Source organism: Haliotis asinina, chromosome 9 (assembly GCF_037392515.1).
Source record: "Haliotis asinina isolate JCU_RB_2024 chromosome 9, JCU_Hal_asi_v2, whole genome shotgun sequence".
NCBI lineage: Eukaryota > Metazoa > Mollusca > Gastropoda > Lepetellida > Haliotidae > Haliotis > Haliotis asinina.
Genome location: NC_090288.1, coordinates 19,238,428 through 19,254,917, shown reverse-complemented (window position 1 = coordinate 19,254,917; position 16,490 = coordinate 19,238,428). Strand labels below are relative to the sequence as shown.

General features: G+C 39.5%; 1 protein-coding gene across 1 annotated transcript; it reads left to right on the top strand.

The window, feature by feature from the left end:
• LOC137296230 (uncharacterized) lies at positions 1-15,071 on the top strand. Its single transcript, XM_067827967.1, has 6 exons — positions 1-161; positions 1,883-1,971; positions 2,498-2,769; positions 3,314-3,446; positions 8,524-8,784; positions 9,415-15,071. Exons 2-6 carry the CDS (start codon positions 1,890-1,892, stop codon positions 9,663-9,665), a joined length of 999 nt encoding a protein of 332 aa, XP_067684068.1. The 5' UTR covers positions 1-161; positions 1,883-1,889; the 3' UTR covers positions 9,666-15,071.
• The last annotated feature ends 1,419 nt before the right edge of the window (positions 15,072-16,490 follow it).

Genomic DNA, 16,490 nt, shown 5'->3' with positions numbered 1-16,490 from the left:
TTTCCGAATCGGTGAGTGGCGCCACTGCGCACTTGTTGACATACTAGATAAGTGTTACGAGAGAGAAATAAAATATTTGTGTACGTTGATGATGAGTGGTGCATGTTAAGCGTTCCCACCGACACAACATCTGTTCTCAATGTGTGTGAGAATCACACAAGGTAAATTTCTTACAGGAATGTGTAACCTTTAGCAACAGTTTCCGAAAAGTAAGAACCTGCTGCTGAGCAGGGTGCTCAATATTCGTTCCATTGCTGTGGCCTGTTGTTTATCACGCCAGCATGGTCAAGTGGGGCCACTTGTGTTTCATGTTTCATACCATATTTTACTACTTCAACCTGTCTGTCATAACCTCCGTTCTTAAACACCCTGCAACCCATTATGACACAATATTTTTTGTCAGGTTATTAACATTAGTGAAAGCAGAACTCGTGTCGTAAGTAGCAATTCTTCACATTCTAGGTGTGTCGCGGTTGTAAGGTGCGTAGTTCCTAATGGATACCTTTCGACAGAGACGTTTTAGAGCACAATCATGTTGATTGTGTTGTTTGTTTAAATGTTCATGTATTTTTGTTTTCAGATCTTTTGCCTCATGTGTTTTTGGTTGGCCTATGTCACAGTACGTGTGCTTTTTTGCGTCATGTTTTGTGAATGATGCTTTACACTGTAATTCATGTGTTAAATTAAATCTGAACTTGATCTGAGTAGCATTGGAAGCATTCTGTGAACAAACATGTGAGATTTACTTGTATGTATGATGTAGCAGCTCACAGCAACATTGCGTCTTGGTGAGGACAGTTTGTGAATAATCAAGTCATGATCACACCGTGCAGTAATTAAAACTTGGAGCATCAATTCAGTTAAGGTACACTGACATGTATGGACCATGTCAGACTAGAGGGTGTCAGAGAGCTTGACCACTTGCTTGGTTAGTTGACTTTTATGACAAGCATGATTTTCCAACAGTTAATAAAATAATTTTCAGGGGCCTAAAGCAGCAGTAAACAAGAAAACAACTGGAAGCCAGGCCTGATAGTGCTAATTATGTGTCGTATCGGGAAGGCCAAAATCTATTTTTCAGAGTCCCGGGAAGTCTAATATGTTAATTTCGTTTTCCCAGTAGAGTTAATTAGGGGAGTACTGCCAGAGCTAAAGATGCGGTGCCCGGAAGCATAAACTATGTCGGGAGTAGAGAGATTTCTTTTCAAAACATTATTATAATTTTCTTAGTTTGTTTTGAATTTTATGCTTGTTTGGAGGAAGCTTAATTCATAAGTAAAGAGATTTATTTTCAAAACATTGGCATAATCTTTTTCGCATTTTATATGTATTTAATGAGAAAAAAACATTGGAGGAAGATTAATCCATGCTATAATATTTAAGTTGCAAACTGAAGCTGAGCTGTCATACACATATTTTTGATGGCAGATGCACAAGTTAGAATTCACTTCATCGAGTCAGTTTGAGGAGGAGGGTTGAGGAGGAAGTTACAATAGTTGCAGGGCAACTGGCGTGAGCTACCCAGGAAAAGGCATTACATGAACATTGATTCCCGACTCCAAACCCTGAAGGACAATCTTGTAAACAACGTCATCAGGGACAATGCCTACACACACCATGTGTCCGAACCTCTTAAACTGTCCTAAACTCGAAGACAGTGAATGTAATACAATGGATAATGACAAAATGAATAAACCTAGTTTAGTCTCAGTTATTTAGCCCGAGATCCTCATTAACCCGACAATTTGTTGTGCAACGGGCGATGTTGGATTAATGAGTCTTGACTGTATACAACGTATGGAAACACACCTGTGATAATGTCTCTCTCTTCAACATGAAACATGGCTACTATCAATAGTTTATTCTCTGTGTTGTGTTTCAGGTGACAAATGCAGTCGCCCAAAACACTGTTGACTTTCCTTGTTTTTGTGGCCACTCTTTGGACCAAATCAGGTGGACATGCACAGACATGTGAGTACATACAGAGCCACAGACACTACATCTAACGACTTCCATTATGTAAAACCAGCAGTAGTGAGTAGGGAGATATAGTATTAGGCTCTGTCCGTACTTATGTATGAATTCATATTCAAGACCATTCAAGTCAATTTTGGTGACCTTCACTTAAATTTCAAGGTCATGGCAAAACTTTGAAGTTGTCAATATATTAAGCTTGTCAGTGAGATGTCTTTGTGTTCACCTCCAAGTTTTTATTCAAGGGAAGTCACAGGGCACTGTTGATTTTAGTAACCTTCCCAGGTGGGAATTACACCTGTCATACAGAAAAAAACAGGGATTTTATTCATGATCCTGTATTTGAATAATCATGTTGACCTGATTAAAACTACAGGTTTGTTATTCAGTTCCTGATTTAACGCAGACATGAAATTTTGGTTGGTCAGCTATATTTCCAACCTATACCTGTATACAAGCTTGTGGTTAGCAAATTTGTTCCAAAGATGCTGTGATGTGTATGGTGAACATGTCTATGCTGCAGATGGGATGGATAACAAGGCAACATGTCTGGCTGATGGGATACAGATGAAGTATATAGAAGATGGCAAGAGCGCATCAGTTGTTGGCAAAAACACTTTAGTCATACAACAGGCTACAACAAAAGTTTGCAAGATAAAGTTCAAGCCTTTATCAAAGAAAGGCAGAGACTATCTGAGCCTAAAGTTTGAGAGTTTCTACATAAACAACTGTGGCATCACCTTGACTATCGATCAGTCTCCTGACAGCACATTTGAACAGGATGTGGCAAAACTGGTATTCATATTTTCATCATCTTCTACTTCTTCACACTCAGTACAGGTGATGTTAATGACACCCATGTCATGGTTCTTGCTGGAATGGTACTGTACCAAAATATGTCAGTTTTTGTTTTTGAGGTTGTAATATATGTGCACCATTATTGCCAAAGGTAATGGTACCGATGTAAGATGCCTAGGCACAATACTGAATTACATGACACTGACTGTTATTGTGCAGCGTGCATCAGGAGAATCTGGCTTCAAGCATGTCTATCCAGACCCTGCTTTCTCCTCCAGGTCTTTATTATATGTCAAATTTTGTACATGTGTTTTTTTTGCATTTCTTATGTTATATCTCTATACATAACCTACACTAAGAACAAATGCTTCGAACACGACATTGTCCCATGACTTGAGTGAGTGAGTTTAGTTTTATGCAGCTCCCATGACTGGATGTTTTGTTGTACACTTTGCTAGAGTTGTGTCAGCTTTGGCAGTTTGATTATACCTTACTTTATATATGGAGACTTCATGTAGAATTTCTTTTAATGACTTTTCAGGTGCACTTACAGTGTGAACAGGCCAGCCCAAGAATTCTTTATGCTAAGAAAGATTACACAGTTCAGATTACACTCTCCAGGGAGGATATCTACCTGAGGAATTATAATTTCAGAATAAATGTTTCTTTATCAGGTGAGACATATTTTCCATGTGATCATTATTAGTGAGAACATAATGTTCTGGTTTTATTGCTGGTGGCCTGTAAATGATTATGGGGTGTGATAGTACTTTGAATGACTATGCAAGCTACTTCAGAAAACATGCAATCAGCCAGGTCACAGCACCTGACGACCAGATCCATACAGCCTTCCTCTCATTGCCAGCATTGGGTACCTGTTTTGAACCTTGGTCGCCATGTTGCTTATTTATTTGTTTGCCAGTATCTGCACTGTTCATTAAGGGTATCCATTTGTTTGTTAGAAACCTCTTTTCAGAATTTAGTATTTTACCTGTTCTGTGTACAACTAACACAATAATAGAATAATTTTTCCTTATCCTGACTCATGCTTAATTGCTCATCTCCTCTTCCCTGGTGAAGGTAGTGGAATACCTGAAATGCCTTGAAGTTCCCTTCTAAAAGGTACGTAAAATACACTCAGCCACAAGTAGCCTCCCCTTTCCCATGCAAACAATCAGCTAATTAACCATGCTTGTCACTCCCTCCTCATCGTTGGCATGTAAGCCCATATGTTCTTCCACTATTCTCTGTGAATTTTGTAGAAATGTATCTGTTTCAGAATTTACTTTATAAATTCGTTCTGTTCACAGGCGTGCGAGAGACAGGCAACGTCGGCTTTCATTAGTCATGTCTAAGTCAGATGATTTAGCTTTGGGTAGCGTTAATTAGTAATTGCTGAAATTCATTCCAGTGACCAGTCAGGCATGTCTCTGGGGCATGCCTTGGGTCCAGCGACTCATACCGTTGACCACAGAAGGGAACTTCATTGACGTGGCCATTGCAGCCAAAGACATCTAGATCATCATCATCGTTGAAGATGAAGTCGTCTGCAACGGAGTCGTCGCAGAATCAACATACTTCAACAAAGAAGTCCTTCGGCTACGAGATCGTCTCTTTACAGGAGTAACATATCCGGATACACAGGAACTACACAACGAGCATAATGTCAACAGAAATAAGGACAACGAAAGTTGTCACTTAGATCTGCCCTGACAGCATTGTCACCGCTCTGAAAGCCTTATGAGTGTTGTCAGACAGCGTAGACTTTGTCAGCAGCCTTGGTCATCCCAGCAGACATCTCTACGAGGCAGCCATCACTACACTCAACACAGCCATTTTATGCAGACGCCTTCATGCTACATGAGCTTCGAAAAGCATCGTTTTGAAGAGCGAACACTACCTCGACTGCTGCTCCCTGTGAGCACTCAGCTAGATCTGCACGTACTCCTGGGGATGAAGAGGAGGCGTTTGCACGCATCTGCTCAAGAAGATCGTCACTGTCGTCCTTGTCATCACGTCGCAGTTTGGGGATCTACCTACGTCGAGTAAGTGCATTCACACGGGTGAGTGCACTCACATGAAAGACTACGCTCGCATGAGGGAGGACGCTCGCTCAGGTGAGTGCTCTCAGCTCGTTGAAGGAGCCGTCAGCGTCGTCGTCCCCTTCAGACCTGGACTCACATAAGAGGGATCGTCGGCATCCATCGAATTCATCGCATTCAAGGATGGATGAAGACAGATACTACTGATCATCATCTCCAGAGGAAGCCCTCTTCTCCGACTCTGAAGTTACATTGTGGATCAGGAATGGTATGGACTTAGGATCAGCAGTTATGTCCGAACGCCTCGCCTCTACTAGTACGGGACTGAATCTACTTTGTCGACAAGGTTTCTTGTCTGCCTCATCATGGAGTGAGATTTTCACAAGGCCCGTATATCAAGCCCCGTGGTCAGTGCCCACAATATTGTATGGGAAGATTGAAGAGGGAGCAAGGACGGTCGCCCAAGACTCATGATGATCAAGTCCATCGACACCTTGACAACGGTGTACAAGCAGACAAGTCAGTGTTACACTAACAAGTCCAAATTCTCCAGAGTCCAGAGATCTAGCGGTAAGAAGTTTAACCCCAGAGTGTCCAGGGACAGAAGAGGAGGTAAACAATGAAGATCAGGTTCAGAACGACTGGAGTCTTCTACCCCTAGCCGTTCCCATGCAACCGTCTCAAGTGGATGGTCGTCTTCAACTTTACTGGAAGAATTGGGAAATTCTCAACGACGAATTCGTCACGAAGGTTCTTCGAGACGACTACAAGATACCACTGCAAACTACACCAGCGATCACAATAGGTGACAGTACTATCTTTGGTGGAAAAATTCACATCACCTGGAAGATAGTCTGTCCACATCAGCTTCAAAGGGGCACTGATGCGGAGCAATTTCCGTGGACTGGTTGTTCCTTTTGTTATTGTTTTTCTCCCGTGAGTACCTGGATGATATCCCAGAATTCGTGACTGGTTCGTGACCTCTGCTGCGCAGCCTTATGTGCAATCGAGAGTTTAATTATAGATAGATCAGCTAAGGTTAAGTCATTTTTACTTCATTAAAAATGTATTATGAAAACAAGTGAAACACTTTGAAGGTTAGTAGTAGAAATGGTGAAAGTAGTGGAAATGGTAAAAAACTAATAGGATGGAAAAATAACGAACAATGTCTTTATATTTTGTCTCATAACCCTAATTAGTTTATTGTCATATTTGTATAATTTTGAAAATTAATAAAAGAACACACGGTCTGCTTATACTTACAACTTATAGTAAATTTCTAACATGACTGTAACATTTAAACATTGTATAGAGTGCCAATGTGGATCCTATTTCACACACGCCCTATGCGAGATCTAGAGTGTGTTTTCTGTCATATAGATTCTGCAGAATGCTACAACAAATAAATTAAAACAAAATGTAAACAATGAATTTAAAACAGACTAATGTTACAGCAACAATGTCATGCTACTACCCTGTTCAGGAATGTATCCATCAATATCCACATAAAAAAGACGATATTCAATTCATCTACTGCTAGTAAATAATCCTGCTCTGTGTCGTGTCTTACAACAGTCTAATTTGCGAAAAAGTGACACATCGTTTTAGGTCTTTTACATTGTTGAAAACCTGATAAACCTCTCATTGGTCACCCAAGATAGCACACCTGGCAACTGATTGTATGGTGTCCGCCATTCTAAGTAGTTTATTTAACCAATGTTGAGCAATCAGTCAAAGCAGTGGTAGTTAATTCTTTGAAGGGAGGATGTTGTTTTTACAGTCTCACTTTACAACAGGGTGTAGTCACTATAGATTAGTAAATCTACATACATACACACTGCCTTTTTGACAAATTCGCTGTGGAATTAATTAATCAATCAGTGTGTTATCGGTTAATCCTGTGGTCGATGTTTGTTTTTGTAACTCAGCTGATAAACCCTTTTGCATCACTTACATGCACATATTACATAACATACAATACATTTGCCACTACAGACCTTAATTCATAATGTTGAGTATTTACTCCAGACAGGAGAAATGCCAAATGGAAACCTTTGTTGAGTAATCTGAGTGGTGTTACCACTAATTATACCTGTTATATATTCATTAACTGACCATCAAGTGAATGATGACAAATAACACGTGTAGGTTTATACCATCAAATGCGAGTTAGAGCAAGGAAGATGTAATCTCTGTGTCGCATGCAGCCTGAAACACTTATGGGCCGAAACTGTTTTGAGGATACCAATGGAACTTTGTTGTTACATAAGAAATATATACAGGCATTTGCTGTGTACTTGGGTAAATAGGTGTAATCAGTTTTTTTTACGTAAGAACATTTTCAGATTTCTCTACCAGTGACAAAGTCGTCATTTTTAGTTTACAAATTCAAATAAATCAACTGTGTCTTTGTGTTATCATAGATTATAAACCAAGGTAGCTACCGTAGCAACCATAGCTATCAAAATTTATGTATAATTTTTGCTACGACAGCCAACCTTCAAAACTATCTAAATGTAAAGCTTTACAGTCTTTTGGACTTATATGAAACAAATATGTTCTCATGACATGATTAAATATTGAAGTGAAAAACAGAAATAGAATGAAATTGGATCAGTCACTATACCATTTAGGCATCAGAAAAAACTACACTGCTGGGTTATTTTGTTACAATCAGAAAAGGAATACCATGGATATTTTTAAATAATGCCATGTGATGGGCATCCGACCTCCTGACTGTTTAGGCTGAAGAAATGCTGCTCATGTGGACAGGGGCCAAGTCCCTTTGACGTCACTGGCATTCACCAATTTGGGCCTCTTGTGGTTGCACAGCAGCTGACGGCTCCCCGAAGATGCTGAGTTTACTCACCCGATTTGTCACGTGACTTGTGGAAGCCAGACGCTCTGCGGAGTATAATGGTGATGAGTCCATGTGCCGTCTTGAACACACGAGTATGAGTGACTATGACCCTGTACTCGTAATGAAGATAATTGTACATGAAGAATGGTCGCAAATAGTCTTGATGTGAATATCTTGACATTCATTTGCATCAGACAATAGCAGAACGTCAGTAATTTTTTATATCATCATGTTCCAGTCAAAGCCTTTTGCAGAAGACAAGTTTGACTGAATGTGATTCCTCCAGAATCTACAATGAATATTAAAAGAACAGGACAGAATTTATCGCCGTTACAAGTTCCCGTTAAGGTGGGAAGTTATTGCACGTAATTTTGACAACCACCAGAATCCAGCCTGGCCTGACCAGCCACTGTTTCTGTTGGATTCTGTAAGCAATTAAGCACGAGTCAGGATAGTGAAAAATATTTAATTTTCAGAATAAAATTGATATTTTATATTTATCCTAACTCATGATGAAAGCCCTCCATCCGCCCCTCACTGGCACACTGAATTCCAATAATTCTTATGTCAGGTGATTTACAAGGTGAGAGTAACAAGCATAGTCTGTCAGCTGACCATTTGCTCAGGAAAGGAGAGGAGGCTACTCATGGCTGAGCGTATTTTACGTCCACTTCTTTTAGAAGGGAACTTCAAGGGATTTCAGGTAATTCCACTACTTTCACCAGTGAAGAGGAGGTAAGCAATTAAGCATGAGTCAGGATAAGTATAAAATATCAATTTTATTCAGAAAATTACATTATAAATTTCCCTTTTTTCCTTTTACCCTCAGTTTCTTTTTGCTTTTTCCAGAAGGTCCACCCAAAACAGGTCCAAGTGTTGCTGTCATTATTGGAATATCAGCAGCACTTATTGCTGTCATCGCAGTAATTGCTTTTATTCTTATCAAATATATACGTTTGAAAAATTCTGTCCTGCGAGAAAGGCGAGCTGAGCGAGCCATTGAGTCAGCCTTGTACGTGTACAACTCTCAGGAGCTAGATCGGCAAGACAGGGGACTAAATACACCAGTGCCAGGACAGACCCTGGAGAATGGTGCTAACACTCATACAGGTATAAACAACATACTTCTCCCTCAAGTGTATAGTCAGTAGAACTAACAGCCTCCAGGAGACTGGTTGAGACTGCAGTGTTAATGTACTTGTAGTTTCTCGCTGCAGTGTGAATGTACTTGTAGTTTCTTGCTGCGGTGTGAATGTACCTGTAGTTTTTCACTGCAGTGTGAATGTACATGTAGTTTCTCATTGCAGTGTGATTGTACCTGTAGTTTCTCACTGCCCTGTGAAGGTACCTGTAGTTTCTCGCTGCAGTGTAAATGTACCAGTAGTTTCTCACTGCATTGTGAATGTACCTGTAGCACCTTCTCACTGCAGTGTGAATGTACCTGTAGTTTCTCACTGCAGTGTGGAATGTACCTGTAGTAACTTCTCCCTACAGTGTGAATGTACCTGTAGTTTCTCATTGCAGTGTGGAATGTACCTGTAGTAGCTTCTTCCTACAGTGTGAATGTACCTGTAGTTTCTCATTGCAGTGTGAATGTACCTGTAGTTTCTTGCTGCAGTGTGGATGTACCTGTAGTTTCTCACTGCAGTGTGACTATACCTAGTGTGAATGTACCTGTAGTTTCTCACTGCAGTGTGAATGTGCCTGTTGTTTCTCACTACAATGTTTATATGCTTCAAGGTGCTCACCGGAATGGCGGCATTCACAGCACCAACTCGCAGGATGAGAGAAGATCACTGTTAACTGTAAACCAGAACAATTCACGAACTAATGGTCATATGCCCCAGTCCATAGATGTGGATGTGATCCCTCCAGAATACTGCACCGAGAGTAAAGGTTCACTGGACTTGGAGGGAGACATGCCACCATCTTATGAAGAAGCTCTTGAAATGCCAAAACCACCTGATTCTCCAATATATGCCAACGCCTAGTGCAGTTCTGTTTTACTGTGTTATTTAAAGATTGTGCTGCATGAGACTATTTTGTTCACAGTTTTAAGTTTGACAGATATCTGATGGGGAAACTCGCATGCAACCCTGTCAGTTGCCAGCAACAATATCAAATTCATTCTGGCAGCAAACTGTTCCTTGAAGAGTTGTGAAATGTTGAATTTTGTCAGTCAATACCAACAGCATCCATTTGCTAGTTCAACAGAGATTTGCAAACTTTTAAAAGCTATGACAAAGTGCATATCCTAGTCCTGATTGTGCAGCTGCCGTGGCCTTGCAAACGTGTTTAATCATTCCTTCATAGTTACTACTGCCTGTTCATGTAGTTTTATTTCCTCTCAGTGGGTACAGAGGTTTTTTAATTTTGGACTGAATACTGCTCCTCAGTGTGGTAATGATACAGTGTTCATTACTACTTGTCTGAGTATGTCTCTGCTGGAAAAGGTTCTTAAAAAGTAAAAAATATTAAAAGATATTCTTTATACTTGTGAATAACTAGATTCACATCTGTGTGTGTGAAGTGTGTTAGTCCAACAAATGCTCCAAAAATTTGTGTACATGACTGACTTAAGTCATTTTTGTTCGAATACATGTATAATGACACATAATTTCCACGGACAGATTTTAGTCACTGTAACCTTTGTGTGAACCTTGTTTAAGATTGTGGTCTCTACGGCTAGTTTTTGTAGCATGTTTCACGCTGAATGATATTCTGAAGTTACTAACATCATAGTCCTAACAGTTCATGATATGTGTTTCTGATGTACAAGATTCTGGACCTTCTGGTGGCCTACAACTGCTTCTGTTTAAAGGCCTTTTAAGTTAAGGCTCAGGTCTATTCTTGCATGAGATTGAGGGAGCTGTCACACCCTGATAGCAGTAGGCATCATTGTGAAGTCATGGACACTTGGTTGAGCAGCTGATTTAACAATTAAACATAATTGTAATCCCAATTGCGGTTTCATGAATTATTGAGGAATTTTGGCCATGGAATGAGATGATAAGAACCTTCAATTATAATCTTTGAGAACACCCAGGCAACATGGCCACAGATCCTACAGCATGTAATGCTGCATGATGACAACCTGACAGAAACGTGTGGTTGCACACCACCTGTATCTCATACTAAGAGTTTGTTTGTCTTAATCACCATTTGCTGGTTAGTCTCTGCCTTTGTAGATGTTTACAGGACTAGTGATGTGCTTATCGATGTCATACTTCATTGACCAGTATGACAGTGCTGTCATTATTTCAAATCAGTCATGTATTTGTTTTGTATATAGTTCCTTCCTCTTGAGCCATGTTAATGAGTTATTTCACTATATCACAAAAACTATTGTGTATAGCTACATACATTGCAACCAGTTATATAAGATGCAAGTTTTCTATAGCTGGTTGCAGCTTAGTGATTGGTCTAATTTATACAGGCAGATGTGTATTCACTTGAAACAAAAATACTTTTTAGTTTGCATAGATGCAAATGCTGCCAGATAGTGTCAGTTTGTGTATATTTTGACACACCAGTTGTAATTAGCCATGCAATCATACATAACATTCATTGGCATCAGACCACCTTTGTGTGCGGCGTAATGTTGCTGGGAGTACATCCTGACAGCTTAGTCTTGGTGCCCAGGCTGAAAGTAGTGCCAGCCAATGCACTATTTCCTTGATGTATATCGCTGTATACCTTGTGTCAAAAAAGGGTGTCTCATTAGAAAATGATTGAGTGTAAGTTTAATTATCTCTCCACTATGTTCAGTAGTGCCATTTCAACACTGATGAATTTGGCAACAGCATGTTAGAAATATCTTGGAAATATTGTCAGAGGCGTTTATTTCATTTTATTCTTTTTTCACTCTTTCTGTGACAGTACTAGAAGGTCATGCCACTCATCTTTTGCCAACAACCAAAGAGGGATATTGTCTAATTTCTTTTAATCATGTGCAATTCTTTAAGCATGTCAAGATGTATACTTCTGTTTTTCTGTGATAATGACTGACATTAGAGTACAGTGATATTTAGTTTGCACACATGTGAACATGGTGCATATACAAACTGAGAAAGAAATATTGGTTAGATGCCACCTACAGCTACAGTTTGTTTCAGTTATCCCCAGTATGGCAGGTGTCAAGAAGGGATTTCCTGGCACGAACATTAAAATGGCATAAATAATGTAACATTAAGAAATATGGATGAATCACAGCAAAATAATCATGTGTACCAGTCAGTTTGAGATGTTTATCAAACTTCTGTGAGAATGTGAAAAGCCGAAGAAAAGCTGCTTGGGATGGGAAATACTTGAGATTGTTGTGTGCTTGCCTGCTGGCAGTATCAAGTATGTGAGTGTGAGTCTGGTAATCATTTGGATATACAGTGGAGACAAGTGTCATAGCTATGTTTGGACTGCAGAAACGCTCACATCCACTTCCAGCAACCAAGGCAACATAAAGTCTCAAGACTTATTGACAGGTCGTACCTTTTCATTGTTACACATATTCATCCAGACGATATATTTGCTTTTTACAGCATCATACAATTTTAATCATTTTTATATGAACTTTCAAGACATCAGTTCCATGTGCACATGAGTTCCAGTTACATAAACATATGATTCCTAGTGCAGAGATCATGCTTCATAATTTGTATGTTTTATCCATATTATCACAATGTTCTTGATCCTTTGATAACTATGAGGCTTTCCAACTGATTCGACTCCCTTCATTTACTTGTGCGTTGCACATCATTTGCTCTCTGAAAACTGACATGGCAGATTTTTTAAAACTAAGAAATTGGACTGTACAATGGCTATCAACTACTGTAATCGTAGTTATTTTCGCATGAGATTAATTTTCACACTTTTTGCACAAAAAGATCGTGCATCAGTAATCGTACCATATGACATATGCAAGAGTAAGTGGTAACAAATACTCAAGTAGAAGCAACATGCAATTTGTTTTAATGCAGCCAATCAACAGTTTGCCCATGTGAACACTCTCGCATATGGGACGGTTGTTGTCATGTTGACACATGTATAATTCCACCTCTCTCTGATTGTTTTAGTAAACACAATTCAGTTGTGGTGGCAAGCTTTGATAATTGCAGGTCTCGGTTGTGGAAACTATGAAATGGATACCATCACTCAGGTGTTTGAAATGCGTAAAAAAACTGTGCTAATAGGTCTTTTGTAAACTTTCCATGGAAATATACACGATTACAGTATATGAGTAAATCAGAAAGCCAATTAGGTAGATTGTTGTGTAATTATGATCTCTGAAACTGCCACGAGTTTTGTGCTATTTTTCTCTTTTTTTAGAAAATAAATATTTTACTGATGGCCTTTTTAATCTCCATTACCTACCAGTGAGGTTGTACAGACATTGTATTGTGATTGTGTCCATGAGTTAGTTTTTGTGGAGCTGAGGAAAGATTGGTGACTGTTGCCATGAAATGACCCAGCTTGGTGATGAACCTGTACAGCTGCGAAAAGTGCAGGGACGGCAACAAGGCTTCTGTGCATTTTGTGCCTTTTGAGTTGTGTATAAAGTGAATGTATCTCATTGTCCATGTGTGTCCCTGTCCAACTTATCCTTTGTAGATCATGTAAATAGCTCCATGTTTCTTCGTAACAATCACCATATTTCCAATACTTGCAACCATGACATTCAATATTTCATTTTGTTTGATTCTTTTAAAGGGTCTATTATCATGATGTAAAGAATTTTTTTCATGTCTGCATCTCCAAGTGATGTCACCAAAATTGGTAATTGTATGGAGTCTTAGTATTAATCACTTAGGTAGTTGGGTTCTTTGAAAGGCATTCTTTTAAGTAGTTGCAACTCAACAAGAAAATGGTGGCAGAAACTGGAGGTGGACTGTATGTAGATTATATGTAGACAAAATTTACTGTTGTTCAAGAAATAATTTGAAGTCTGAGAAATTGATGCTTGCTCATGGTGAATATTGTAGAGGTAGAAAATTGATTGCTTCAGCCGAAACCTAACCAACTTTGTTTCCATAGTCAGATATTGACTGTACTATGAAAGTCTGAAGGATACATGTGTAGGACACGAAGACGTCCTTGTGAAGATTATTGGACACTAATGCTCATCTATGTTACAGAAGCACTTCTTTGTATGGCATATGTAAGCATACAATATTTACAAGGACAACTGTACAGAGCCTATGAACTTCACACTGCACAGGCAGGTATTAGGCTTTTCAAGCCTTGTGGCCTGCTACAAATGCAGTGTCGCACTCAGCACATACTGTTACAACATCAGTTGCATTTCAAACGTGCTCTACAGAGAAGTATCTTACGGTGAATACTACATAAGTCTGAACATGCTGTTAGCTTCATACCAATGATGTGTTCTTATCAATACTTGGAATGAACAGTGGCCCTCTGCCAACAGAATAAGACAGAAGGTCAGGTAGGTTCATTGTAGTGTAATTATCATCTCTCAAACTGTCATGGATTTTGTCCCATTTTTGTCTTTTTTACAGGTTATTTTGTCCAATCATTTCTTTTTTTTAATTGCCATGAGATAATGCAGATGTTTTATTGTGATTGTGCTAAGGAATTAGTATTTGTGTTCAGCAACTGTTACACATTGCTGGGACATTGACCTTGTCACTTGGACACCAAGTCCATGTAGCTGTAGTTTGCTTGTCCCCATGTTCTCCTATTCCAACAGCAGCAGCTCCTTTCAGCAGCTCCAGTACTCTTGTTACATGGATTTTGATTCCTTTATTTTGGAAAATGTTTCGTATTGAAAAAGATTGAAAAACATTCATTTGTTTGGCAATTTTTTGTTTTGAGCTTTTATTCAACACCATGTACAAGATGACTTTTCATGTGGTGCCTTCCAGTTATATCAGTTTTAAGGTAAAATTTCCTTTCTCTGTTTCTGTGAAAACACCAATGATTTGACATATTGTTATCTGGTGAGATTCAGTTTTGGCACTAAACTGTGTTACAGTGCATCATCATCAAGATATTCACAATAGATACATGTTATATGGAGGATATTACATGACCTCTTCTCTTGTAGTAGACTTACTGCCACATAATACCAGAAAATACAACTACTGAGTGTGTCAGATAACATGATGGTGCTATTTTATGTAACAATGACTAACAATAGCTAGACGAGAATGTAGCATTTCTACCATTGTTAAATTTACACAACATTCCTAAATTTTATTGTAGAAGCCAAAACTATGATATGAAAGAAAATGTCCATTGCTCAAGCATTTTGATGTAGTCCAAAACACAGGAATAATTTGTACCTGATGTATCTACAAGACTACGACTTGTAGCACACTCTTATGTCACACAACTGAATTTGATGGGTGTGGTTGAGTGCAGTCAATAAAGATTAACAGACACACACATTAGTTGGCTTTCATTTAAGAGTGTCATTTCAGTCATGTTCTAAAGAGAATTTGGTGGCAAATCTCAAACATCATACCTACATCCATCATTCGTTGTGAGGAGGTTCTAACATCACACTTGTATCCACCACTCCCTGTGAAGAGATCTCAACATTGTACTTACATCCATTGTTCACTTTGAAGAGATCTGGTCCAATTATTTACAGACTGCTGCCACATACCTCAAATATTGCTGAGTGCAGCGTAAAACTAAAGTCACTCACTTACTCATTCACTGTGAGTGAGTGAGTGAGTGAGTTTAGTTTTACGCCGCACTCAGCAATATTACAGCTATATGGCGGCAGTCTGTAAATAATCGAGTCTGGACCAGACAATCCAGTGATCAGCAACATGAGCATCGATCTGCGCAATTGGGAACCGATGACATGTGCCAACCAAGTCAGCGAGCCTGACCACCCGATCCCGTTAGTCGCCTCTTACGACAAGCTGAGTCGCCATTCACTGTGAAGAGATATAAATACCCACTCTAGCATCCATCCATCCCTGTGAGGAGATCTCAACACCACACATACATCCATCATTGCCTGTGAAGAAATCTCAACACCACACACATATCCGTCATTGACTGTGAAGAGATCTCAACGGCACACGTACATCCATCATTCACTGTGAAGAGATCTAAACACCACTCATGCATCCGTCATTGACTGTGAAGAGATCTCAACACCACACATACATCCATCATTGACTGTGAGGAGATCTCAACACCACACACACATCCATCATTCACTGTGAAGAGATCTCAACAGCACACGTACATCCATCATTCACTGTGAAGAGATCTCAACACGACTCATACATCCATCATTGACTGTGAGGAGATCTCAACACCACACACACATCCGTCATTCACTGTGAAGAGATCTCAACAGCACACGTACATCCATCATTGACTGTGAGGAGATCTCAACACCACACACACATCCGCCATTGACTGTGAAGAGATCTCAACACCACTCATACATCCATCATTGACTGTGAGGAGATCTCAACACCACACACACATCCGTCATTCACTGTGAAGAGATCTCAACAGCACACGTACATCCATCATTCACTGTGAAGAGATCTCAACACCACACATAAATCCGTCATTGACTGTGAGGAGATCTCAACGGCACACATACATCCATCACTCACTGTGAAGAGATCTCAACACCACACATACATCCATCATTCACTGTGAAGAGATCTCAACACCACTCATACATCCATCATTGACTGTGAGGAGATCTCAACACCACACACACATATCCGTCATTGACTGTGAAGAGATCTCAACGGCACACGTACATCCATCATTCACTGTGAAGAGATCTAAACACCACTCATGCATCCGTCATTGACTGTGAA